Raw genomic sequence first — 27,974 nt, 5'->3', positions numbered from 1 at the left:
GCAACCCCAACCAATTACAATGCCATTTGAATTCATTTCTGAAGCAAATATGTTTTTTCTTTTTTATTTTTAGTTAGCGGGAACCGGTGATCCTGAAGCTGCGTTACTTGATGATAAGGATGAGGAAGTAGGCGAAACCGATGCCGACGAAGAGCTGGCACCATGCGCATTTTCCTGAGCCGCCGAAGGTCTCGTGGTGAAGAACTGATTTATCTGCAATTAGTGATAAAGCTTTTAGATGTGTCAAACTTATAGATTTCGTTTTTCTTACAATTCGTTTAATATATGTGCACGACTTGTCGTTGTCCGAGCTGGATACAACATTGTCCACCCTATATGGCGGCGAAACGGTAACTTCATTCAAAACTTGTATGTTTGCTCCTTGCCAGGAAACTTCATTGTACTGTCAAAAGAATATATTAAAGATGGAATTGTATAAATTTAAGACAGTTGATGGGCTATTTAAGATATATAAATATGTTAACATATATATCAGACTCACCCCAAGTTGTTTGGCTATCGCTCGATAGAGCTCTTGTGCTTCTGGTGTAACATCCGCATTTTTGGACTTGAGATAGTCTTGACGTCTTTCTACTGTTTTACGAAGGCGCATTTTAACCTACAGGAAAAGTGAGTTGAGAAATTCATAAATACAAATTCGGCTTATATGTATTGGTTGAATGCATACCTGATCCAGGTTGAGCTTTTGAGGATCATCAACGAAGTTTCCATTGCATTCCTTGATCACCTGCACGTTACTGCACAACGATAAGTTCATCACATAAACATCACTCAGTTCACCTGAAGTTTTTGAGTGACATTCTGATAGGGCAAAAGAAGAGAAAGGGCGCAGATTTTGTGTGACGATGTAAGGTGACCAATTAAATTTTTCGCTAATTACAACTATATGTTCATATAAATATATATATATATTATATATAACATATATATTAAAGATAATAAACAAATTAAAAAAAAAAACAAAAACAAGAAAAACTTTCACTTTTGATCTGACAAGTGACAGTTGTTATTTGCATTTGTTTTGAAAAAGGATACGCAATATAAGCATTTTTGTGTTATGATCAAACGCGAGAACCTCCCCCTCGACCTCCTCCTTGAAACAAGTCGTACAGATCACTGTGGAACCGATACTGAAGCAATCGTTCACTGCATTTCCAACGTCGGCGGTGGCAGCGGCCATTTTTAATTGTCGCTGTCGCTGCAACTCGAACAACTTCCGATATGATATTGACAACAGGCGATAGATGTATATATATATGTGATTATATATATATACTTTTTTTTTGTATGCGTGTGTATGTGTTTATATATATTTGAGTACTATATGGATCGGAGTCGTGTAATTAAAAGCAAGATGTAGATGTATGCTTTCAATGTTTTGTTGCTGTTGTTGTTTTGCTAAGGGACAAGCCTTATTGTAGCCGCTGCTTGCAATTGTTTACACAACAGGCGAGCGAATTTCGAATATACTTAGCGTGGAAAGTGCGCCTAATTCTAGTTGTTTGTAACAAACATCTGTTTTGATCCACTGCCCAGTGCTTTGCTTTGTTGTAATTTTGTGGGTTGCGGTTGTGTTGCACTTCCTTGCCGCGGATTCGCTTCGCTTTCACATTCACGTTTCGGTGTCGGTCGGAGTTGCCGTTGCCTGTGTTTTTTATCGGTCTTGTTTCTTCGGATACGTGTTTTGCGGTAGTTGTACCAAATGTTATTGCGTGCGTTGCCCAAAATAATTTGCTCTGCCAGCAGCGCAAGCGATTTATTCGTGTTAAATACGTATTTTATGGTTTTGTAATTGAGAAGTAACAATAAAAATATGCTGCGTACGAAAAAATTTATTGGTCAACACACGAAACAACAGCCAAAAAGGAGGCAGAAAAGAAATCGCAGTGTTGCATATACGAATAGAGTTGTTTTACATTCTGTTAAATAAACATATCGATATCACTGTAACTCGATATCAGCTGCTGTCGATAGTTTTGCTTACAACAAACAAAAACCCGGGTTTACTACATTTAGCGCCAAAAAGTTGTTTTCTGTTAAAAAAAATTAGTAAATTATTTATTTATATATATATATAATGGTGGATGCAGATAATACACAGCTGAATCACAAGCCAAGTGCCGACACATTTCTTCCCCTTAGCCGAGTACGGACTATCATGAAGAGTTCCATGGACACGGGTCTGATAACCAACGAAGTGCTCTTTCTTATGACCAAGTGCACCGAGTTGTTTGTGCAGCATCTGGCCCGTGAGGCATATTTGGCATCGTGTGCCAAGCAAAGCAACGACACACTTAAGTACGAGCACTTATCGCAACTGGTCAACAAACGGAAAAACCTCGAGTTTCTTCTACAAATAGTTCCCGAAAAAATTCGAGTGCACGAATTCCAAGAGATGTTGCGTCTGAATCGCTCCAATGCCAGCGATGATGATGATGAAAGCTGTACTGAATCCGAGTCGGATGATGAGTAAAGTGGAGTGCATAACAATTGGCAGATTTTTAATGATGATTAGATGATAAGAATAAGTGTTGTTTTTAGGCCAAAAGACATTTTTATTAGTTGGACAAAATTTGATAAAATTATACATATTAGTGAAATAAATTTGCATTGCCCATAAAACTTGTGGCTACTCAAATGATAGCTACTATATTAACTTTCATCAGACAGTTTCTTCTCTGACCGAAGCAAGGTTGTAAAACAATTGTTTATTGTTTTCCCATAGCAATGCCAAATCAAGGACTGATAAATCGGCTGGGTTAAACCTTCAATGTCAGATTGTGAAGTTGTCAGTTAAACACTTGGATTTCTTTATCAATAATATAACTAACAAACACACACATATGCATACACATTTATTGTATGCATGCATATTTTATTGCATTCGATATTATAATATATGTATAGTATAATTCATTAATAATTGCATGGGTTCCATGCACAGAAATAATAAAAAATAAAAAAAATAAATGAAAGACAGTTATAGATCTGGAATGGGATTTTAGAGCTTCAGGTTAACTCCTGGATAGCCCTTGGCATTGAGTCCTGTCACCTTGAAAGTGGTGCCGGCCGGAGCGGGCTGATCGAACTTGGCCGCAGTGGTCACGTACAGAATGTCCAGGTTGGGTCCACCGAAGGCAACCGAGGTAATCTGCTTGGTGGGCAGTTTGATCTCCAGCAAGCATTCGCCAGTGCTGTAACGGCAATGGAATCGGATTAGTTTGATTTGGGATAAACGGAAGAGTCGGGCTTAACGTACTTGGGATTGACTTTGTAGATGGTGGAGCCATTGAATGTGGCCACATAGAGGTTGCCCTCAGTGTCAATGGTCATGCCATCGGGCAAGATGTGAGTCTTGGGGCTGTCCTTGCGCAAATTGTAGATAACTTTGGGATTGCTGGCGACGCCAGTTTTAAAGTCATAGTCGTAGGATTTGACTTCGTAGTCGGTGGTATCAATGTAGTAGAACTTATTGGCCTTCTCATCCCAAGCCAGGCCATTGGAAATACCCACGTCGCTCTTCACCACCGTCACATTGCCGCCCGCCTCCCAGCGGTACAGTTCGCCGTGGCGGTGCGTGAACTCATCCCCAACGTAGCGCATGGTGCCGAAGAAGAGGCGACCCTTCGGATCGGCCTTGGCGTCGTTCAGGCGATTCTCCTTGAAATCGGACTGCACCTCGAACAGAGTGCGCACCACCTTAGCCACCGGCGAGACACCGTCCCAGTTGACGATGACGACGCGGCGGCCACAGCCGACGGCAAACTCCTGATCATTGCCCTCCACGGGCAGCACAAAGGTGGCGAATGTCTCGCCCTCAATCTGAGTCCTGTACGTCTTGTTCTGTCTGTAGTCGTAGCGCAGCAGGCAGCCCGCCTCCAGGTCCACGAAATACAGACTCTGCCTGGCCACATCCCAGTGAGGTCCCTCGCCTAGGCCGGCATACGAATCGGGTAGTGGCTCCACTTTGTACGACATCTATGAAGAAAAGAAAAAATATACATATATGCATATGCAGAAAACAAAAATTATGAGAATTAAAGAAACAGCTAAGAACATTCAAATTACCGTTGGAATGCACAGTGTGATTAAATAAATAAATATGACTAATTGGGCTAATTTCGACTGCATGTTTAAATTGAGCTGCTTAATGTTGGCAGTTGTAACTGTGCACTGAAGCAGCTGCCGGCAGCCACAAGTGTTTTTATTAGCCAATACGCTAACAGCCAGTAACAACTACAACAACAAGCGTCAGTATTAATTCCAGTTTGAGTTTGTTGATTTTTTTATTTCTTCACAGCTGCTGTTGTGACGCCATGCCCTTCACCTGCTCGGGTCGCGGGCCGAGATTTTCAACTTTGTCAGCTGCGTTTGTTGTTATTGATGTTGCTGTTGCTTTTAGCACGTAATTGCCATCCATCTTGCTGTTGTTGTTGTTGCTGCTATTGAACTTGCCTGCCTAAAATCGCGATCCGTTTACGGTACTCGCAGCTAAGATCAAGCAATCTCTAACGATGATGTGTATATCAGACAGAGACGGCATATGCCAACGGTATCGAGCTTCACTGAGAAACGATTTAGAGCACAATATCTTGCAATGTATGTGTGTGTTAGAGAAGGACAGCATATGCAAACGGTATCGAGCTTCGGCAAGAAACGATTTTAAGATGGTGACTCAAGGATAATACAAACAAAGCGCAAACAGACAATCACAGTGATGCATAACTTGTTGACTTATTAGTGAATTATTGTACAACAAAAAGTGTTCTATTAATCACTTGTGGTTGGCATTTCAAAGATTTTTTAATTGGCTATTGAACAATAATAAAAACTATAGAACAACTAGCAGCGAGCAGCTGAAGGGTAATGCTTAATAAGTGAACTGTAAAAGCTTGCAAATTGAAAGTCATCTATTAAAAAAAAGGGGGCTTGATTAACACTTGTAAAATGCACTCATTGATTATAATTTAAAGCGATTAGGCAAAGTTTTGCCTAGGCATCTTTTTGAAATATCAATCAGATTCTTATCAAAGGCAATATCAAACAAAAATTCAAGTTTGATAATTGATTAATTGCATATTGGGTTCTAATGACGCTGCTGTTTTTTTCTAGTATTTTTTTTTATTACGATTTCTATTTTTCTAGCAATCACAAATGTCCTGTTGTATAAATTATTTTCATTTCACTATCAATATCAAATTTTAGTGGAAAAAAATAAATCACAGCTTTCTCCATGTGCATTTTAAGCAGGATTTAAATTAATTCTCTTTCACTTATAAACATACCTTTGAAATAAATTTGGTAATTTGAACTTAACGGTTAATCAACGGCTAGACCAATAGGACACAACGCGTACAAACAGTTGGCGTGAACTGAGGTTTGAATCGCCGGCTATGAATCTTTTTATAGCCAAATCTGGGGACAGCAGCAGCCGGTGTATGCGTGATATACTTACATATATACATAACTATGTATATACATATATAGGATTGATAAGCGTCAAGTGTGAAGCGAACTGCTGATAAGACTTACTCAAGCACCCATACACTCAAATTGCACACAAACAATTGCTAATAAGTATATCTATGTTTAAAGAAATGAGCAACAGAAGGGATTGCTATTGCAATCAATGCTCGTTAAGTTCACTGCAAGATGAAATACGAGAAGTGGGCGTGATGCCAGACCAAGCAATAGTTGTGTTTACTGTACAGTATACAGTAAAATCTGGCTAAATTGTACACAGTCAAATCAAAGCTTCCGAGCTTCAGGACATCGAGACATTTGACTTATAATTTGTAAAAAATTTTGTAAAATTCATTTTTTTAATGAGCCTGCTCCCATGCTATAGACTTTACTGTACTTAACATACAAGTGCAAATAAACAGAGGGAAAGAATTTTCTGACAGCTTGTTATTTAATAATTTTTTTGCTGTGTGGGCGCTTTTGATAAGTCGAATATTTATATAATGTTGTTTGGTACACATATCGTATAGTTATTTATGTGTGTATAGGCAGGCATATGCATAGGATTTATCTGCGCTTCCGGTCCGCAAATTAGCGATAAATTGCATTGAGCATTGCTTGTGCCATGCAAATCATTTGCGACCCACTGTGCGCGTCGAAAATTAAAGGATGCTAAATCGGCCGATGGGTCTGAAGACCGGGCATTATTTATGCGAGCGATCTTTGCCCTGTTGGACAGCCGGGTGGTATTAAATGGTCCTTATCTCTCATAGTCAGCAAATGACTTGTCAAATATTTTATTTGATTCTTAAATTTAAATGTTTTTTTCAATTAATTTGCTACATGATTTATGGCTGTTCTCTGACACAGAAACTAGACATTAACAATACTTATGGACATATTAATGTTATTAATAAACTTTCTAATCGTATGCGAATATTTTAAGCTCAAAGTTCTTAAATAGACTGACCGAAATTTACTTGAAAAATGACAAAGTGTTTATCACAATTATGAAATATTTCACAAATTCGTTATTTTATAGGCACGTATATTATATATACGTATGTATATAGATTAGGCCGGCAGATACCAAAGTTAAAACATTTATTAAATCGATATACATATATTTTTCTGTAATTACTATACGCTTGTCAAGGATATTCATATATTCATAGAGATTTAAGGCTAAATGGGGATTACAATGATAAGAGCCATATAGATATGCATATGCATTTGATATATAAATTAGTAATATATTTTATTCAATAAGTGCATATCAATCAATATTTATCAGGCGTAATCATCGTGAAAGTCATCAAATCAAAAAAGTAATAATTGAAGTGAAACTGTGCTTCGATTGGAATTTAATAAGGAAACTAAATAATGATATACTTTGAGGCTAGAGTCAATATGGGATCAAATGGCATACACCATATATAATATATGTACATATATACACAAGATTTTAGTAAAAATTTGTATGTTATAAAAATAGGAACATGAAATGCATGTTTAGCACAATAATTTAAGTAGTTTCGTTACAACAGAGCATTGAGCAGTCGGATAAGCCCGCTGCAACATACATACATACATAACTATTTGAATTATACCATGTTCTTATTGATAGAAGTAAACTCTGCGTTTCTTATGGGTTGTAACTCATTGTTTTTTTTTTACCTTTTATGGCTTATGACTTAGAAGCAATAAAAAATCAAATTGAAAACAATTATATTAAATAGTAGTTTATAGTAATAAGTAAAGCAAAACAAAAATCAAAACACAGCTACACAAGCGAAACGTGTGGAAAGCAAACCAAGCGATTGAAACAGCTGATCACACTCGATAATGAACGGCAGCATACCTGCTTTTGCATTTAGTATTGATATCGACATGTGAAATATTTTGTCTAAACTGGGGGGTGTTACCATAATAACTAATCAATCGTAAATAAAATTGCACAAAAAAAAATTTCCCACAAAATTGAATTCGGAAAAATGCTATATATTTTTATGATCGATAATTTGTCTTGCTGTTAGTTAACATGAGCTGTTGAGCAGTAACAGCAGGATAACATTAGCCAACCTTTCGATTTCAGTGTCATCGATTGTTCATAGAGCAATTATCATTTGTTGTTGTTTCGTCGCAAGGTTCGGACGTGTGGTATTCAGAGGTGCACATTGGAAGTCGTTCGGCTCTGCGTTCATTTCATTTTTTTTTCTGTGTAATTTTGTTTTGCATACTGAGACGCAGACGGACACACGACCACGGCGGAGTCGTTTTGACTAACCGATACCGATACCCAAGCCCGTGCCCAGGCATTAGTAAATGTGAAATGTGACGACACAACGAAAAAGTGTCCGCAATCGCGCAGCCGAGGCGACAAAAACCATTTTGCAAAAAGAAAAAGAAATTAAAAAGAAATACAACAAAAAAAGTGAGAGGAATCGGCAGCGACGCTCACGCGTTGCGCCCCCATTCAAAATAAAAGTGAAAACGTGCAAAATATACAACGAAAAAGCAAAGCAAGAAAGAACAGCAACAAGAAGATATTAATTATAATCCAAAAATGTGCGACGCTGTCGCAACCACCACCACAGCAACACCAGCAATTCCAGCAGCAGCAGGATCTGGATCAGGAGTGGCTGCTGGGGAAACTAACACATCGACAGCAATGGAGGAGCGCACGCGACAAAGTTGCTGTCGCCTATGCATTGCGCCCGCTAGCGAATGCATTTCGATCATTAACAGTTATGCGGCCGATAAGGAACCGTTGGCCACTAAAATACACAACTGCGTAAATATCAAGGTAAGTAAACCAAATGTTGCCAGCGGCATACGTAATACACTCATCCACACACATTGGCAACGGCATCGACGTCGCCATCGATTCGATTTCTACCTGCTGTCGCTGGCGCTGCTGCTGCTGCGCCAGTGTGCTCCTTCAATGCGAAACCGTTATACACACTGATGACTGCTGGTACCCATTCCCCTACTGCTGTTGTTGCTCGGAGCCGGAACAAACGGCCGGCAGGCAGGCAGCCAGCACAGCCACACCCGAGCTGTGCTGATGGGTAATCTACTCCTGCTCTTGTCGAGCGGCATTTCCTGTCTGTGCGTGTATAATCGATAACAGTTCTAATATCGACAACTGCACCTAGCGCTCGCTGGCCAAAAAAAAAAAAAAGAAAAAGAAGAAAAGTAGCCAGAAAGTGAGGTTAAATGCGAAACCAAAAGTAAAATATGCCTCATCAGACGCGAGCTGCCGCTGCTGCTCTGCTACTGGCTGGCCCCATTTGATTGTGCAAGCACTGGCGATGACGACAACGACGACGAGACCGAGCCAAACGTTGTTTCGTTCGTTGCCAGCTGCAGCAGCAGCAACGGCAACGCCAGCATTCTCTTCTACCCAATACAATCCAATCTCCACCTCTGCCTCATTCCCCCGTCTAAAATGGCACTTGCCCGTGAGCAACATCATCATCATTGGAAATGGAAACGGAATCGAGCGTTCGTTCGCATTTGTGCTTGTCCATGCCGTGCCATGCCGTGTGCTCCGGCTCTGTGCCGTCTGCCTCTGGCTTTGCTTGAAGTGCCAAGTCACGATGCCCGACGACGGCGACGACGACGCGACGGCCATCGCCGTTTATTGGTATTGGTGTAACTTTGTCGTTGTGGTTGTCGCTGGCGTTGCCTGTGGCTGGCTGCTGCTGCCGCTTGCTTGTTTGCTTGCTTGCTTGGCTGGTTTGTCGCTCGCTGCTCGATTGCCGACGTTAACGTCGTTGTCGTTGTCGTCGTCGTCGTCGGCGTCATCATCATCGGCATTTCGTGTGCTACGTTGGCATGAAACTGAGCACAAACCAAACCATGAGCAGCTGGCGTGGCTGTGGGATTCAGCAATGGTCATTCCTATTCCCGTACATACAAAGCATTGAGGTTAGAATTGGCCGGCAAAAAGCAGAATCAAAAGCAAGAGCAAAAGCCCAACATTAATAATAACAACAAACTATGCTTATTGTTTATTATTTACATATTTTTGTTGCCGCTGCTGCGGCTGCCTGTTTGTGCTTGTACTGCTTCTTCTACATTTTCCCTATTCCCCAGTTTGAAATGTTTTTGCCGCTCAGCTCAAAATTAGAGATGGGTCAAGTGCGTGCTTGCCCACTTCAAAACTGAAAAGCGAAACTTATCGAACATTACTTAAAAGTTGTGCAATTTGTAATTTTCCGATAAATGCAATAAGCAAGGACCAAAATTAATAACAATGGCTGACATATGATAAATATTTCGTGCTATATTAAAATGTTGTATCTTCGACCATCACTAAGCACTAAGAACGCACGGCACGAATAAGCAGCACAAAACGTAGAGCACAATGAGCGGCAGCGGCGCCCGAACGGCCATTCAACGGCAACAAAATGTTCGAGGCCGTCACCATCGACGAGATTGAGAGCGCTGTGCCCAGAGAGGGCAGGAGGAGGAGACGCTCGTGCGTGCATGTGTATGTGTCGATGTGATGTGTTTGTGTGTGTGAGTGTGAGTATATGTGAATGTGTGTATGGAGCTTGGGTCGCGCTTGGTTCGTTTCATATCGGCTGTGGTTGCCGTTGCTGCTGTGCCTGCCCAGCGCCAGAGCAATTACGTATAATTTTTGTGCTCGCCTCGCTTCCATGGAATTCGCCGCCATTGTAGCAGCGACGCTGGCGATTCTGGCTTCGGCTCCGCATGGCAGAGCTGCGGCTGCTGCCCAGTTCCAAGTCTCGATTAATATCAGCATCAGAAGCAGCATCAGCAACCATGCCCAGCGAGCGTCCAGTCTATTTCCGTTTCGCTCTCATCTGGCCTGTCCGCCCCCTTGCCTCAACGCTGACTCTCTTGCACAGTCGCTCGCTCTCGCTCTCTCTACTTTTCCGCTCATGCTTGCGCGCGCGCTCTTGTCGTGTCCTTCACTGGCTTCCATTTGTGACTCCTCGCTGGGCTCATGATATCCGGTGCAGGCACCTCTGGGGCAAAGCAGTCGCACAAAGGAGAAGCGAGAAACATATGTATATATAAATATATATATACATACATATATATCGTGAACGCGTGAAGAGGGAAATGGGAATGAAAAGAAAGACGGCGCATGAAACTGCCTTTTGGATTTGTGGGCTTCGCTAGCGACGCTTTGTTGCCTGGTGCTCTCGGCTCGGTTATTGATTCTTTCAGGCAGACACAGAGCACAGAGCACACAGCTGAGCCAGCAGGCAGCCCGACGAGCAACCAGCAACCAGCAAGCAGCTCGCAGGCAGGCAAGCAGGCAGGCAACCAACCATTCAGGCGAACCCAGTACCAGAGTCGCCCTCGTCATCCACTTTTCGTTCAACACAAAATGGTTGCCCGCTGCTCAGCGACGACGGCGATGACTCTCTGGACTGCGCCCCCGGCAACGACATCATCATCTACGTCGGCGTCGTCGCCGTCGTCGTTGTCGACACGTTGCTGCTGCGTGTGCTTGGTGCTTGGTGCTGGCACTAGGTTGCTCTTTGGTTTCGCTTTGGCTCGATTTCATGGTGAATACACCAGCAGCAGCAGCTCAACCAATACATGCGCGCACACACACACACTTTCAAATATTTCCACACAAGCGACCATTTGGTTGGCGTCATCGCTGTGCGGTTCGCTTGTTATCTGGAGGCGGACCACATGTACACACTCACACACACACACATACAGACGCACACGCACAAAGCACAGAGTAGAACAGCAGAGGGCAGGGCAGCTACAAACGTATATACATATATACGAGTGTTTTTTTTTTTTTTTGTTTTTTTTTTTCGGTCGCTCTGTTCAAGCAGATTAACCTGGGCATGGGAGTTGCAGTTGTTACCAGTTGTGTCTGCGTCCCGCATCGAATTTCGGATACACATCATCCATGCCCATGCAAGTCAAGTTCAGGTGGAAGCAAAACAAAAAAACTTTCTCTGATCAGAAGCGTTCGGGTGAAAAGGTTGGTCCGGGTATAGCCATGACCATTAGTCAGAGTGGGAGACAGGGAGAGAGAGAGAGAGAGAGATGGCACTGATAATACTATATAAAAAAAGAAGCCTTTGCCTTTCCATTCACCCATTTAGAGCGTATTGCAAATCGATGGCCAGACAATTTATCGATGCATCAGCTAGTGACAAATGCACTTGACTAAAGTTTGTAATCGCCGTTGCTGTTGTTGTTGTAAGTGTTGTTATTCTGCTTCTGTGTAATTTAATACAGCAACAACAACCGGTGAAGATCTGCACACGGGCCTGCTAATGCTTAGGGTTACTTTTGTTGGAAAGGACACACATACACAGACGCACACACATACTCATACGCATGCATACATACTCAGCTGACAGCGAATAAGGGCACAAAGGCAAATACGGCAATGAAGCAAAATGTAAACGATAACAAGAACCCAAAACTCGTTCAGCTCCGAAGATCATGCGGCGTTGCTGGACAGGCTGTGCCCAAGCGACGTTTTAATTCTGGGCACCATCTTCTCTCAGCTTGGTGTTGCCGTCATGGCGATGCAGCGCACTGATGATGATGATTGTTGCACCTGGTGGTCAACAACATACAGCAACAGCAGCTGGCAACTGTGGCAGCTGCTTCTGCATCTTGTTTGTATTGATGGATGAAAGATTTCCTTTTCAACTTTCTAAAACGCCTGCTGCCTGGCTGCCAAAACGATTTGTGCCTTTTGGCTGATATGCAGCCCAAGCGGATTTCTTGCAATTAATTTCACAAATCAAAAGTCCCTTCACACAATATTTGTATATATGCATGTATATATATAATTCAACTAGCGTTACCAAATCTTTATATATGTATGTACATATTTCGAAACCAGCTAGAAATACAGGCATATATACATATAAACTATAAATATCAAGAAAAGAATGCGTTATATGAATATGTATGTATGTATGTATTTACGAGTAGATTTTGCAAATTAATGGCAATTGCTTTAACATCTGTTAGTGCGTGGCATTAAATACCGAAATAAATATCGTTTTATGTAACTAAATACCAAATGGTCTATGCAATTATCAAATTCGGCAACAACTATCTTCTTCTTTCTGGCTTTTCTATTTTTCTATTCCTGTGGTCAGCAATTGTTAAAATAGCGTTATTTTCGTATTTAATTCAAATGAACATTTACCGCTGACAACAAAAGCCATCACCAACAAGAGTAATATTAATAATGTCTATTAAAGTCACCATCACCCCTTGGCCCCTTAGGGCAAAGACTTTTGGTGGTGTTCCTGCCTCGGTGGCACTTGAGAAAGAGATGTGCCCAACAGGATGTCGCCGTGCGGGCGGCTTGGTTTGGGTATAGTATGTAACAAGGTGAATGAACAACATATTATCGAAACCCTTCAAAGCCGAAGTGGGGCGGGGGGCGCTCGGCAGGACGAGCATTGCAGGATTCAAGTGGGTACATAAGGCATTTGTATATAAGCGCGGATGTATATGCTTGCGTATTTATGCATGTATGTACGTATATACACATGTATATGTACGTATGTATATTGAATTTACATACTATACCCAACACGCACACACTCATCTCACGTATGCTGTGGCGTGTGGAAATGTGAGGTAGCGGCATGGGCGCGACTTCTGTTTGTTTTTACGCATTACAAAAACAAATGAAGATGCAAAAATAAGCAGTTACACAAATTTGTATATACATATGCAAATATGTGTGTGCAGTGCAGAAACAAAACATACATATGTATATATACATATATATGTACATATGTATATTAAAAACGCTGTCAAATGCGTTTGCCGGCTTAAAAGCAACAATCAACGATTATTTTCGCTTCTGTTTTGATTTTTATTTTCGTGATTTATTTAAATTTGGCCACTATGGCCACTTGTTATCGATACTTACAAAAGAGCGATAGTCTACTATTTGCGATATTTTCGCAAACTTAAAGTATCACATGTATACAATAATTAAATACATATGTATAAATAATATACATACATATGTAATAATAGAGGGAATAAAGCGATTTTTTTATAACAAATTGTTTAGTAGAACAACAATATTTTATATAACGGCTTCAGGCATTTATATTTATCGCGAATTAAGATCTACTTAATAATTTATTCATTCGAGCAAATATACAGACATACATACATATGTGTGGATGTATACATAAATATATTAAAATTATTTGAAAAATCGTAGTTTCCATGCGTAGTCTAACCTCCTTTCTCAAGCACGAGCAGTGTACCAATATCAATATACTATGTATATTTATAATTAAGTTGTATTACCCATCCACATACTTTTAATTGAAAAGCCAAAATGGTCTCATGCCACAGACAATTAAAAACATATTATGTACACAACATAGCAGTAAGCTAGATGAGCAACAACAATAAGATGTTCATATGCCTAATTTGCATCAGTCAAGTTATACATAGCCAAACACATAATAAGGTATATACTTGCATACCACTGTTTACATGGCTGTATATATGTGTACGTCGATATCAATACATACGCACACTCAAACACAAATCGCTATCAGGCGAAAGGACATGGGACACTCATATGAAATGCAATCTTGTGTGTGTGTGTGCATAAGTGCGTATGTGGTCTGTAGCAATACTGAGTTTTGCATATAATTATATGCAGGTCATTGACATTAATAGACGCACTTAAAGGCATTGTAGGTTTACCGCTGCTTTAGCTACCGCTTGGAATGCTAGAGCCATGTACGAAGAAACCCCAAACCGTTTAAACCTAGACAAAGGTGTGAGTAAATTAATTTTAGGATGCGGGGCTGACAATGGCGATGACTTTGCATCCCCAATGCATTAGGGTGTATAAAACTATGTGGGCCTATGCTAGTTAAACCAAACAGAAAATACGCAAATTTAATGTAGAGACTCACATAGCTACTAATTATTTAATGCAATTGGGCTAAGAGAATATGTGAATCAATTAATAGTACAAATTAATTACATTTGGGAATGGTCATATGGTCACACTGACACTGTATAAATGAGCTAAAAATGACGGAATAATTACTTAAGTTAGAGATGAGCAAATATGGAAATCATTTGTCAAATTTTTTAAAAAGTAACAGTAACTTGGATAGATATTTAAGTTATGCTAATTATAACGGATGCATTCTAATATGATTTATATCTCTATATATTTTCAGATCACGCCATTGGATCGTCTGTCGCTGCATATTTGCCATGCCTGCATCAGCTATTTGAATTCTTGGCAGAGCTTTAAGAATCGCTGCCTCAGCTCACAGTCGAAGCAACGGCAGTGGCTGGACAGCGATAAAAACAAGCAACAGACGCTACTGGGATACTTGGATTTGAACAAAACGGAGAATGGAAGCTCCATTGAACAACAGCAACAGCCGCAGCAGCAGCTCGAATCGAATATCGATTCGGCATCGATTGCAGCTGAAAAGGCATCCGCCAACATTTTGGATGGCATACCGTCGTTGAAGAAACGCAAATCGTTAACAGTTTATGTGAGTCCAAAGCAACAGCTACAACAGCAACAACAACAACAGCTACAGCAGTTACAACAGCAGCAACAGCAACAACAACAGCAGCAGCAGCCGGTGCAGCATACAGCAAGAGCAACGAGCGCGGCGGCGGAATCACAGCAAACGCTGCAGACCCTTTTATTACAGGTGCCGTCAGCGGCAGCAGCATTGGCAACAACGTCAACCCAGCAGCATCAGCAGCAACAGCGCAAATATCAACAGTATCAGCAACGTGTCAAGCAACAACATTACCATCAACAACATACCCAACAAGCGCAGCATCAGCGCATGAGTCGCATTCGTCAGCCGCGACGCCAGCAACAGGCGACAATGTCTGGCCAGCGATTGGTCAAATTTAAGCCGAAATTGTTTATGCCACTGGATATAGCGGTGCCTCCGCTGCCACCGCTACCACCACTGTTGCCGACGCCGTCGCAGCAGCAGCCGACTGACACTGTTGCTGCTGGTGCTAAACTGGCATCGTTGCCTTTGCCGTTGCCGCTGCCACTTGATTTTAGCCAGAATCCGAATCAGAATCCGAATACAAATGCGAGTCAGAGTCAGCAGAAACATAGCAGCGTGTTGCCGTTGCCAGTGCCGTTGCCAGTACCAGTGTCATTGCCGCCGTCGACGCCGCAGTTGCCGCCGCTGCCGGCTGCCACAATAACCAGCAACGCCGCTGCGCCTAGTGCTGTCTCTGCCGCAGCGACTGCCGCAGCCGCAGCTACAGCCGCAGTCACGACTCCTCTGCTTATGCCGGTGACGCTGCAGAGCGCTGCCCAGCAGCTGCGCTTTTTCAGGCGCTATTCCTATAATGTAATTGTATCGTGCATTCGCAAGCGTGTCCACAAGTCACATACACAACCAACTCCCTCAACCTCACCAGATGCATCAGCCAGTGTATATTTTTTGTTCTACAAATTGCAATAAATTTTATATATTTATCTCTTTCTATATTTATATATATATATATGTAAAAATATATATATACATATACATATACCTTATATATTGAATTAGCCCGTCATTATCAACTTATCGCGCTTGCGTGCGTGTGTTTCGCTTACAGCCGCTGCCCGCCGTGCCGATCAAGGATGAGCCTATTGACGATACAGACGATGACTTTCAAATGAAGTGCATAGACGAATCCGATGACATGATGGATCCCACAATGTTCCTAGAGCGCTCCGAGCATGAGGGCGATGTGCCACTAATGGTAAACAATCAAACATTAACATATTGAACCCTGAATTTAAATATTATAAATAAATATGAGTTACATACGTATATATATATATTCAAGCATGCAACGAACGATACAAGTGAAAAGGCAAAACAAGCAAAAACGCACTAATTTAGGATTACTTAAAATACCAAGAGCAAGCAAAAAATCATAATCCATGGGATTTTGCGGAATTTTCAACACTTAAAATGCGTCCTTTTGCTATTTCAAATACCTACAATCAAATTGGGATTTTTGTGCGTACATTCTGAACAGTTGAGAAATAAAGCAATCAAAGTTGTTCGATAATTGTCGATTAATATTAAAGAATGGGAATGGGTTTGGACCCAATCTGAATTGGAGGCAATTAAGGAATTAATTGAGATAGTCAATTAACCAGTAGGCGCAAGAATTATTGTACAATTTTGAACTCAATTTTGTAATTGGAGTTGATGCCAGAAATGATTCACGCATGCAATAGCAATGCAAAATAAATAAATGATATGTATGTATGTCAGTTGGATAATCTCAATTTTGCATCTCTCTCCCTCTCTTTGTCTCGCTTTTTGCATAACAGACCTCCGACTATGATTACACGGCGCAACACGGCGTGACGGCGGTTGCGGCGGCGGCATCTCTGCCCGCCAGCGCGGTTGCAAACGTGGCCGCCGCCGGCGACTCGAAGGTGGCCAGCTGTCGGGCTTGCAGTCTGCAGTTCTCGACGCGCGCGAATGCCCGACGCCACGAACGTAATCTGCATCCGAATCTGTTTCAATTGTCGACAGATTCACCCAACAATACGCCCATCACAAAACCGACGCCAGCCCTGGCCGCCGCTCTGGAAATTCAACGTGCCGCAGCGGCGGCGGCAGCCACCGCCGAGGCAACCAAAGCCGCCGCCGGCGGCAACATATCAGCGCAAAAATATCGCCAGGTGGTAATGAATACGTTCATCAAATGCGAAAACGGCGGCTTCGACTACGACAATCCAGAGCAATATCAGCATCTGCTCACCCGCGACAAAGTGGACTTCATACAGGAGAACAACGAGTTTCTGGAGCAATACCAGACGATGACGTGTCGCTGCTGCAATAAGTACTTCAACACCTACAAGAACTTCATGGCGCATGTGCGCAAAAAGTATCCGCTGCTGCCGCGCAATCTGTGCTTCAACTGCCTCAAGATGAACGACTCGAAGGCGCTGTTCATATCGCATCTGAAGAAGCGCAACTGCATCAATCTGTATCGCGTGCTCAACGCGCTGCGCCTCAAGCAGCCAAACTTTTCGCACGCCAACGCATCTGGTGTGGCTGTCTCGGCCGACTTGAGTGTTGGCCAAGCGGCAACTGCTGCAGCTGCGTCCGCTGGGCACGAGACCTCATCGGAGCGGCCAGAGAAGCTGCGTGCCAAGGAGCTGCTGGTGAACAAGCTGTATGAGTGCAAACTATGCCCGAAGGGCTTTCGCACCAAGCACGAGTTCCGCACCCACGTATACGACAAGCATGCGGATGTGCAGCGCAAGGACAACAACTCGATACAGTGCACCTTCTGTGGACTGGACTTTGCCGATCCCGTGGACCGGCGTCGCCACTACAACAACATGGAGTGCATTGTGCGGCTGCGCTGCATGACCTGTGATGCCAAGCTGGATACGCATCAGCGTTTCCTCGACCACGTCTACCAGGACCATCTGGGCGGCGTGAGCAGCGACAATGCCTCGACGGCCAACAGCGGCGGCATGGATCATTCCCCTGGCAAACGCAGCCTGTTGGGCGCCTTGGGCATTGGCATAAGTCAATCATCGAATGATGAGTCACGCAGCAGCACCCACAACAATAACAATGCCGCAGAAGCGGCCTTCACCTCGACACCGAAGCCATCTGGTGGGGCGGCAGGCGGCACAGCAGCAGCAGCAGGAATCGGTGCCAGCGGCTCCACATCCGGCAGTCGTGATGCACCCAAATCGCAGTATTTCTCCCGCATGCCACAGGTGTGCCCGATCTGTGGGCAACAGTACAACAACTACAACAACGTGCTGCGCCACATGGAGTCGAAGCATCCCAATAAGCTGCCCGAAACGTACAAGTGTGTGCGCTGCGGCCTGGGCTATCCGCGAATCTCCTATCTGCGCGAGCACATGATCAATGTGCATGGCGTGGACAAGAATCGTCATTCGGGCGGCTTTGAGTACATTGTGAATGCGGATGCCGTCAAGCTGGCGGATGGCAGCATGCCCAACGTCTACACGGGCCGTTATGATTATGTGATGAAGGATCTGATGTCAATAACAAATGGTGGGACACTCGGTAATTTTTTGTTTGGCGACCCCCCCATCACATCCATCAACCCAGTCTGTGAAGTCCCGTGTGCCAATGTCCTACTCATCCAGCAACATGCTTTCTGCTGAATATATATACATATATGTATATGGGCAATATCTGCATAATACGAAAGATTTAGTTGAATATGTTTAGAGTTGGCGCGCCGTTCTATGCGATTCTCAAATACTTCGAATTTCAAGTAAATGAAACTCTAAATCTGTTCAGAGCTGCGCCTGCCGCTCTATGCAATTCTCATAGTTCTATAACTTTAATGAAAGCTATGTAATATGATGAATTCTGAATTTTGACTAGCTAAGCGCGCCTTTCCATGCGACTCTCATATAAAATGACTATTGTCCAGATATTACTTGTTTATATATGTGTGTATATATAGGCCTATATGTAAGCTGGGGCGATTGTCTAAGCCATATTGAAAATCTTGTGTTAATGATTTATCTCTCTTTCTCTTTCTCTGTCTCTCTGTTCCCCTCCACTCTTGACAGATGAGGATGAGGAGGAAAGCGGCAGCGTTGCCAAAAAGATGCGATTGGATGACAGCAGCAACAACAGCAGCATCAACATGAGCATTGCCAACCAGCAGAAGGAGTGCCTCATCTGCAATGCGGTGTTCAGCAACAACATTGGGCTATCGAATCACATGCGCTCGCATTATACGGCCGCAACGGCAACGAATGCAGCGCTGGCGGCTGCCAATCGCATGACGCCCAAATCTTTGACAATTACCGCCACGCCGCCATTGGACACGTCGGCAGCGACGTCGTCGACGAGCGCTGCAGCTGGAGCAGGAGGCGGAGGCGGTGGGACGGCTGCGACAAGTGCAGCTGGAGCCGGCAGTGGATCAACAACGGGCAGTGGACTACCGCCCGCCATGGTGCATCAGACGCCACAGGAGCAGGCCATGTTCCGGCGCAGTCTGGACCAGGCGGCGGATCGTCGCTTTCGGCGCATGCGCTGCCGCATCTGCCAGCGGCGATTCAGCTCGAAGAAATCGTATCGCTATCACATGCTCACCGACCATCAGGTGCAGAACGTACAGTTCATCAAGTGCAAGCTCTGCAATGCGGAGTTCGCCTACGAGAAGGGCCTGAAGGTGCATCTGTTCAAGGTGCACGGGCGGGCCATCAAGGACGAGATGATTGTGAAGCAGTTCGAGTGCGACATCTGCTCGATTGTCTACAGCTCGGAGCTGGAGCTGCAGCAGCACAAGCGCAGCGTGCACAAGTCCCATGATGCTGGCTCCAAATCATCGGCAACCAAATCATCTACCGCTACCTCAGCTGCTGAACTGGCGGACACATCGGGTACGGCCGGAGCCGGAGCGGGTGCCGTCCTGCCGCTCTACTGGTACCAGTGCAAGTACTGCCCCTCCAACTTTAACACCAACAAGAAGCTAGCCATCCACATCAATTCGCACGACGAGTTCGATTCGAATGATTATTCGTGCAAGGATTGCGGCAATGTCTACAGCGGACGCAAGAGCCTCTGGGTGAGTGTGGCCATTCCAAGCAGTGGATTGCAGACTAGACAACATCTATATGATTATATATATATATATGCATATTCCATAGGTGCATCGCTATAAGAAGCATCCGCAAGTGCCAGATCCCGTGGAGTGCACGCTCTGCCGTAAGATGTTCTTCGATCGACAGATGCTGGAGAATCATACGCCCACCTGCAACCGGAAGCCCATCACTGCCACCGGCGCCCATCAGCAGGATCAGCAGCAGCAACACCAGCAGCAGCAGCAGCAGCTGCAACAGCAGCGGGCCGTATTCAAGCACAAAACGGGCGACGATGACGATGAGGAGGAGGACGATCAGCTGATGCTGGTGGACGATGGTGGCGTGGGCAGCGACAGCAACGGTGGCAACGGTGCGGCAGCCACCAGCGGCACAAGCAGCAGCAATCCAAATACGATAAGTGCGAGCACAATAAAGATACGCATACCGGAGGTGGCGTGCACCATTTGTGGGGCACGCTTCACCGACCAGGAGATGTTCACCAAGCACATACAGAAGCACGAACAGGATCTGTATGTGGACAATCCGTTGGCGGCCATGTTCGACGATGGCCCCGCCGATGTGGGTCAATTCAAGGTGGAGCGCCAGAACGAGAATGGGGAATACGCGTGCGATTTGTGCGCCAAGACGTTCCCCCAGGTGATTGCGCTCAAGGTGCATCGCAAGTGGCATTTCAGAGGTGATAGCAAGCAGGTGAGCTTTTTGGGCTTGTGCAGCGAGGTGAAATCTGTGTGGATGGATCCCACGATACCGTCTGCGGATCCATTCGTGTGCGTCAAATTAATAACGTTTGTTCTTTGTTGCCTCCGCACCAGTCGCAAAAAATAAACAACAACTAATGAAAGAAAAAAAACTAAAATAGAAATAGGAAAAAAAAAAAATGAAACACTTTAATAGAATTTACAATGTGTGCAGCAGCACCACCCGTTTCGAGTGGTGCAGTCTTGTGTGGTTTTACTAATTTCCTTTATATTTGTACATTTAGAATCTCATCATCGACGGCGAAGCGACAACGCTGAACAACAGCAGCAGCAACAACAACAACAACAACAATTCGCTGAGCTCCTCATCGATGCTACGCGAGCTGCATGCAGTGGGCCTGATGCCCAACCAGCAACAACACCAGAAGCAACAGCAACAGCAGCATCAACAACAACAACAACAGCGGAACAACACGTCGAGCAGCAGCTCGAGCAAATCGCTGAAGCGGAAACGTGAACTGAAATGCGAATACTGCGCCTCCACATTCATTAGCAACAACAACCTGCGACGCCACATGTACGAGCTGCACAAGCACGAGGTCAGCAATCTGCCAGAGCCGCCGGTGATTGAGGTGGATGAGCCGCTGACGTGCCGGCGTTGCGGCGATATACGCTTCGATACCAAAGAGCAGTGGATCGAGCATAAGCTGGCGGACGCCAAGGTGGTGCGTCCCTTCTGTCCATTCCAATGGGGCTGTGATTTGTGCGGCGAGTACTTGTCGCGCAAGGAGAAGCTCATCAATCATATTAACAATCATCTCAAAGAGGATGTGATAGTGCCGGTGGCGACCGTCAGCAAGGCGCCCGTGCTGCCCAACAAGGCGAAGACGGCAGCTGGAACAGCAGCAGCAGCAGCAGCAACAGCAACGGCTGCAAAGGGCACAGTGCGAGCGGCGGCAGCAGCTGGCGGCAGAGTGAATAAGGATAAGCAGCTGGAGGAGGAGCAGGCGACAATGAAGGTGGCAACGAAGCAACAGCAGCAGCAGCAGGAGAAGGAGAAGGAACAGCAACAGCAGGCATCCAATGATGATCATGCTGAGGAGGATGATGATGAGGGGGAGGAGGACGATGGCAGTGATATGGATGAGGATGATGATGATGAGAGCGATAGTGGCGAAGGAGAGAGCACGAGTGCTGATGATGATGAGGAGGACGATGATGATGATGAAGGCGATGTTGACGATGAGGATGATGATGACGAAGAAGATGTGGATGGCAATGTTGTCGAACAGCAATTGCTGCAACAAAAACAACAACAGCAGCAGCAGAAGCAGCAGCAACAACAACAACAACAGCAGCAGCAGCAGCAGCAACAACAAAACCTCAACAGCAACAGCAATAGCGTCGCTGCCAACGATGATGATGATGACGATCTCATTGAGGAAGTCATCGAAGAGGATGGCATTGTCGAGGAGCTGGACGACGATGAGGACGATGACGATGGCAATACAACCGATGAGCACCAGCAGCTGGCAGCCAATGCCAATGCCAATAGCAAGCAGCAACAGCAGCAGCAGCAGCCGAGACGCCTCAACTTTGACTACTCGCGCTCGGACAGCGCCAAGCTGAACGGGAATGGCAAACAGATGCCGCAGCAGCTCGCCGCGGCCAAGTCGAAGGCGGGGCAGTCGGCGGTGCTGGTAATGCATAGCTCCGAGGAGGATGAGGAGGAGGACGATGACGAGGAGGGTGTGGAGGGTGAAGCGATGAACATTGATGATATTATTGAAGAAGATGATGGGGAGGATGAGGACGACGATGTGGTTGGTGTCGATGGTGGTGTTGTTGAGGACGACGATGATGATGATGATGACGATGATGATGTTGAGGAAGATATGGATGAGGACGACGATGACGAGGAGGATGACGACGACGATGTCGATGACGACGTCGATGGCGTCAACAATCGTCGTCGTGACGGTGCTGTGATGGTCAGCGGCATCAGCATCGGCGACGGTGAGGCTGATGATGATGATGATGATGGTGTTGCTGATGCTGATGTGGATGGTGATGTGGATGGTGATGCTACATCATCATCGGAGAGCGAGTCAACAACAACATCGCATTCAATTGGTGAGCGGCGTAAAAAATCAGTAGTTAAATCAGCGGCACATGCCGCTGCCGCTGATCAGTCTAATTCCAGCTATACGTGTGATCTATGTCAACTTTGTTTCGATTCTCAGGAGCAACTGCAGTCACATATTAAAAGCCATTTTCTGAATGGGCCCTCGGCGGGTGGCAGCGGCAGCAACAGCAGCGCCAGCAATAGCAGAAGAATCGGTGCCGGCGCTGGTAGCAGCAGCACCAGCAACAGCAGCAGCAACAGCAGCAACAGCGGCAACAGGACCAACAACAATAACAACAACAACAATAACAATAATAATAAAAATACCAATAATAATAATAGCAGCAAAAGTAAAACCAAAAAGTCCGGCTTGGATGCAACGAAAGGTGAAGGTGCCGCTGCTGCAACAGCAACAACAACAGCAGCAACAACAAGATCCACAACAGCAACTGTTGCCGCTGCAGCGGCTGATGCAACAAACAGCTTGAACTGAGCTTGCAAACACGAAAATGTACAAAAAAACAAAACACAACAAAATCAATCGCACTCATCGCACACATCCGCAACGCATTCCATTGTCAAAAACACACACAGACACACACGCACACACACGCATACACCCACATCCCCGCGCCCATGCACAACTACATGCATACACATACACGCGCGCGCACACAGTCATGCACATGTACAAAAGGAGAACTGTGTGCATGTGTGTGCGTGTATGTGTGTTAAATACAACAAACGTTTTTTTTTTCTTGTAGTTGATATAAATCATATTGCCTGCTGAATTCACACACATACACACACACAAATGCAGACAAATTAAGCTTACATATTTGATATGATATAACACGATAGTACATACTTACATATATCCACATTATATATATATATATATATACATATAACTTTTTTTTTACATGTTAAATTAGTTGGTACCGCAGACAACAAACAGGCGCTAAAACGCGTCTCCAGTTTTGAGTTTTAGTTAGTTAAGCGAGATATATATACATATATATATCTTAACTATATATAAACGTACGTACATAAGTCTTTAGAGAATGAATACAAATACTTAAGAGGTTAATGAAAAGTTTGAAATTGTCTGGCGAGAAATAACAACGACGACGATGACGACGCACCAAAGCAAACACAATAAAAAATAAAATACTATAAAAAGTGAGCAAAACAAAATGAAACAAGATTACAAAAGCTAACACTAAATTTAGTTGTAGAAATTTCATACATTTTATATATGATATGACTTCTGGATTTTTTTTTTGTTTGTTTTTACTTTTGTTTTTGTTTTAGAGTTCTGCATTTTGCCTATCGTTGGGTTTGAGAAACCACCGTTTGAAAATTCCTTTTAAAAATTTTAGGCATTTTCGAGTTTAAAAACAATTCACTTTTACGTCTGGATCGGACAGTGAATTTTCGTAAAATTATTTTCATATATATATTTATGTATATTATCGTCTTTTTGTAACTTTCGGCTAACTCTGGACTCGCATAGTTTAAGCTAAGCACATTTAATTTCAATTTCAGTAACGCACTTATATATTATGTTTTTTTTTTTAATTTGATGTAATTTATCTTGATTTGGCTATGTGAAATTCAAAGTTGAGATGAACGCATTTTGTAACATGAAAAGTAAATTTGTTTGCCATAAAAACACACACATAGAAACAAGCCACACACACACACACACACGTACACACAGCATTAGCACTTTTCTCCCCCCAATTCATGACACATTTAGTATGTAATGTGTATATTAATTATTTATATTTAATGATGCATTTTACAAATAATTCGTTCTCATGCTTCATTATTCAAATCATATACGTCGTATTGAGGAAAACATAAACACAAACAGGAAGAAAGTAGAAGAAGAAAAAAGTGAAGAAAAATAGTGCATACTGCATATGTTAATTACGCTTACGAAATAATTAATTAATTATTGCGATTTGCAAAACATACCTTTTACTTGTAAAACTAATTTAAGGTTTATGTATGTAATTGGAAAAACTAGTTTAAAAGCCCAGATTACACATTTAAATAAAAAGACAACATGAATGAAACAAATGCATTTTGAATATGAATTTCCCACATTTAAAAAGGTTTGCAGCGCGCCAAGCTTCGGTGACAGCGGTATTTATCGATTTCCAACACTGCTGGAAGAATTTCCCCACGCTCACTGATGGTCGAAAAGTAATAAAAGAGACTTCTTTGTTTGCACACTTTTAATAAAATATCAATGCACATTACATTTATAATATATGTATACATATATATTCTTGAATGGTGCCAGCTTAAAATGGTTGCCATACAAAACACATTTGATAATGCCAATTGCTAAACGACGGCATAGGCACTCATAGTCTAAGGTTGAATTCTCTTGTTTTTTTGTTGTTCTCTTTGTTTAGTTTTGTTTTTGTTAACATTTCATTCTAGGGAATTTTAGCTATGTTTTTGGTCTTGATGGGTCATTAGTATATAGAAGTTTAGAAGGCATAATTAGAGGAATCATTAACAAACGTTACATGTAATTAAAATTGCAAAACATAGTTAACATTACAATACGGTAACAAAAATACAAAAAAAAAAAAAAAAAAAAAACAAACACAGCCAACGATGCCGTTCAGTGTTATACATAAATACTAATAGAAACTAATTGTGTATTCTGTTGCAAAAAACATTCATAAATTATTACGCTTAAAAAAGATACTATAGCTTAATATATATGGTGCACAGGCGCAAGAGGAGCTCCGCCACAAAATACTATCATAAGCGAATTCCATGCCTCTACGAGTACTGGGTGTGCGGATTGACGCTGATCATCTCCATATTGCTGCTATATATTGGTATATAAATGTATATAGAAGAAAGAAAAGTTGATTAGTTATATTTTTAAATGCAAGGCTTGTAATCATTTAATTGGCGCTGATAAGCCGACGATAAATGGTAAATGGTAATACTTATCGCGCACCAAATGCTCGGTAAATTCGACAGCCATTTAGATCTTTTTGCTTTGATGGAGCTTGAGGTACTTGAGCTTCAAATGAAGTCAAAGCTGTATGATGAGGGTAAGGAAATGGAAAGTATGTATGCATGTATGTATGTATTTAGTTTTTGTATTGATAATGGTTAGTGAGATTTCAGAGATTCGCCTGGTTAAAGGGATAAAGAGATGATGGCAGCGGCAACCGCTGTGCCAAACTTACCTACGACTGCACCGCATATGGATGAGGAGCAGCACAAGTCCAAGTACCACACAAATAGCACCCACAACAATATAGGCAATGCCTAAGAATGGATTTTTACCGCCAAGCACAGAGGTCGTCGATAGGATCATACGCTTGGTGCCACCAAACGATACGACAGGATAGTCTGAAATCACAATATACAGTATATAATATATCTATAGTCTATAATAAATGTTTTCAATGTCACTTACTGTACTTAATTTTTAGCGTATATTGGCCCGCTTTCAGCCCCTTCGAGTAGCTGTTGTTTGTTTGGTCCAGGCGGCGGTAGAGCTTACGAAAACTGGGCAAGGCAGCCGTGCGCATCCATACGATTAGATCCTCATTTTGGAAACCATTGTTGGCCGGATTTTGCGGGTCCAATTCGTCGACAGGTTGCTTCCAGAAGATAGGTGGCGAAAAGGGTTTCAATGCTTCCGATAGGTTTCCGGGGGGATTACGGAATTTGACACGTTTATCTGATGGCCATGCAATGCCAGTATTTAATAATTTAATTTCTGTGCTGCCCTGACTCAATGTCAACGTGTCTGTAAAAAAAAGTGACACGATTTGAATTTGAGAATAATTTTAAAACTGTTACCAATTACCATTAAAGAGGGAATTGGCAATGGCTCCGCATGGCGCAATCGGTCTGCCGTCGTCCGCATAGGCAAAGGGTGTGCAGTCTGAACTGGGGGTCAGGGACAGATGGCCCAACAGCTGCTCATCATCGCGTGATTTCACATAGCGTCGATGGTTCTGATAGTAGTTAGTTAGGCCATAGTACATATAAACGGTGCCCTGTTTGAATTAAAAGAGAAAAACTATTTAGCATAATTTATACAGGTGACTTGAATTTGGATACTTGCAAGGAAATCTTCCGTTAGATTGAAGGGTATCTCGCACAAGCACTGGCCGGCAGTTGTGCTCTCCAGAAAGTCAGCGCAGGTCTTATCAGAGCCCACCTGCTTGCACCTGGTGTAGTCGATGATGAGCTCATTGGCTGAGTTGGAAAAGTGCAGCAGCACCACGCCAATGGGCACGAATAGGATACCAATGATAAAGAAGGTGGGCAGAACAGTTCGTGCGGTCAGCACTGGCTGCCAGGCGGGCAGTCGTTGTTGCTTGAAAGCTGAATCTGTAAAATAAACACTTAACGTGTTTAATGGGTGTGATTCATGTATGCAGGTGGAACGAGGGTGGCTGTTGAAGGCTCGCCTTTAAAAATCGATCACACTTTCAATAAGCACTCGGTTTGTTTTCAGTATTAGTCACTCTTTTGAGTTTCCTTATCACAATCACACGCACGCACGCACTCACGGGCATAATACTAAGGTAGGTAGGTAGGTAGGGCTCAAGGTGCTCCAGTAGCGACAGCAAAAGTAACAACAACTTGTTACTTGAGTGTGAGTGTATTGTGTATTTATGGTGTATGTCTATTAAATTTTCACCTGAAGGTCGTTTTGACTTTGTGGCTGCATTTTCCTCATTTCCCACATTTTGCGTTGACATGGCGTCTTCTACACAGTGCTAGCGGCCACCGATGCGTCAATATTTTCGGATTACAAACTTCAAACTAGACTACTCGTCGCAAAATCGTTCACCCAAATACGTAAATAATACAATAAATTTCGCGTTTTAGTGCTGCTTATCGATATACATATATCGATAAGAAAAAGCAAATAAATATTACTGCAATGTACCGCGCATTTTAACACTGGCATATTAATAAGAATTAATTCAAAAACGTTTATACACATGATTAAAAGGTCTTATCCAAAGGA

At 43.2% G+C, this 27,974-nt stretch overlaps 5 protein-coding genes and 1 pseudogene across 11 annotated transcripts; 2 read left to right on the top strand and 4 right to left on the bottom strand.

Annotated features, from left to right (window-relative positions):
* Positions 1 to 31: 31 nt before the first annotated feature.
* Lsm12a (LSM12 homolog a) lies at positions 32 to 1,339 on the bottom strand. Its single transcript, XM_018109462.3, has 5 exons — positions 1,057 to 1,339; positions 689 to 822; positions 503 to 619; positions 272 to 403; positions 32 to 213 (listed from the first exon to the last, which is right to left on the bottom strand). The coding sequence occupies exons 1-5, from the start codon at positions 1,199 to 1,201 to the stop codon at positions 70 to 72; spliced, it is 672 nt and encodes a 223-aa protein (XP_017964951.1). The 5' UTR covers positions 1,202 to 1,339; the 3' UTR covers positions 32 to 69.
* On the bottom strand, positions 1,314 to 7,324 carry regucalcin. Of its 4 annotated transcripts, none has more exons than XM_089263463.1 (3): positions 7,162 to 7,324; positions 3,281 to 3,999; positions 1,314 to 3,215 (listed from the first exon to the last, which is right to left on the bottom strand). In XM_089263463.1, exons 2-3 carry the CDS (start codon positions 3,997 to 3,999, stop codon positions 3,023 to 3,025), a joined length of 912 nt encoding a protein of 303 aa, XP_089119589.1. In that variant the 5' UTR covers positions 7,162 to 7,324; the 3' UTR covers positions 1,314 to 3,022. The 4 variants fall into 4 exon arrangements, with proteins under 4 accessions (XP_089119589.1, XP_017964926.1, XP_089119590.1 ...); XM_018109437.3 differs by lacking the exon at positions 7,162 to 7,324 and adding an exon at positions 5,307 to 5,461; XM_089263464.1 differs by lacking the exon at positions 7,162 to 7,324 and adding an exon at positions 4,477 to 4,501.
* Positions 2,099 to 2,643, top strand: Chrac-16 (chromatin accessibility complex protein 1). The gene has a single exon (XM_018109483.3). It carries the CDS (start codon positions 2,099 to 2,101, stop codon positions 2,492 to 2,494), a length of 396 nt encoding a protein of 131 aa, XP_017964972.1. The 3' UTR covers positions 2,495 to 2,643.
* A 266-nt stretch (positions 7,325 to 7,590) lies between the features above and the next one.
* hang (hangover) lies at positions 7,591 to 25,568 on the top strand. 3 transcript variants are annotated; one of them, XM_018107492.3, is made up of 8 exons: positions 7,592 to 8,290; positions 14,688 to 15,014; positions 16,102 to 16,248; positions 16,832 to 18,560; positions 19,079 to 20,082; positions 20,165 to 20,809; positions 21,102 to 22,950; positions 23,061 to 23,357. In XM_018107492.3, exons 1-8 carry the CDS (start codon positions 8,051 to 8,053, stop codon positions 23,081 to 23,083), a joined length of 5,964 nt encoding a protein of 1,987 aa, XP_017962981.2. In that variant the 5' UTR covers positions 7,592 to 8,050; the 3' UTR covers positions 23,084 to 23,357. The 3 variants fall into 3 exon arrangements, with proteins under 3 accessions (XP_089119541.1, XP_017962981.2, XP_030244121.1); XM_089263415.1 differs by having other exon boundaries at positions 7,591 to 8,290; positions 16,832 to 18,548; positions 21,102 to 25,568; XM_030388261.2 differs by having other exon boundaries at positions 21,102 to 25,568.
* On the bottom strand, positions 8,260 to 11,656 carry LOC149090597 (uncharacterized; annotated as a pseudogene).
* Positions 25,463 to 27,858, bottom strand: Cdc50 (cell cycle control protein 50A). 2 transcript variants are annotated; one of them, XR_001925915.3, is made up of 7 exons: positions 27,642 to 27,858; positions 27,060 to 27,328; positions 26,799 to 26,991; positions 26,403 to 26,738; positions 26,170 to 26,335; positions 25,935 to 26,018; positions 25,463 to 25,799 (listed from the first exon to the last, which is right to left on the bottom strand). XR_001925915.3 is itself a non-coding variant. In XM_018109423.3 (6 exons), exons 1-6 carry the CDS (start codon positions 27,700 to 27,702, stop codon positions 25,751 to 25,753), a joined length of 1,074 nt encoding a protein of 357 aa, XP_017964912.1. In that variant the 5' UTR covers positions 27,703 to 27,857; the 3' UTR covers positions 25,463 to 25,750. The 2 variants fall into 2 exon arrangements, 1 of the variants encoding a protein (XP_017964912.1); XM_018109423.3 differs by lacking the exon at positions 25,935 to 26,018 and having other exon boundaries at positions 27,642 to 27,857.
* Between the last annotated feature and the right edge of the window lie 116 nt (positions 27,859 to 27,974).

The sequence above is a fragment of the Drosophila navojoa genome, chromosome X (genome assembly GCF_054131105.1).
Source record: "Drosophila navojoa isolate 15081-1374.11 chromosome X, UAZ_NAV_1.0, whole genome shotgun sequence".
NCBI lineage: Eukaryota > Metazoa > Arthropoda > Insecta > Diptera > Drosophilidae > Drosophila > Drosophila navojoa.
Note: the sequence above shows the minus strand (reverse complement) of the source record. Positions and strands in the feature narration are given on the sequence as shown.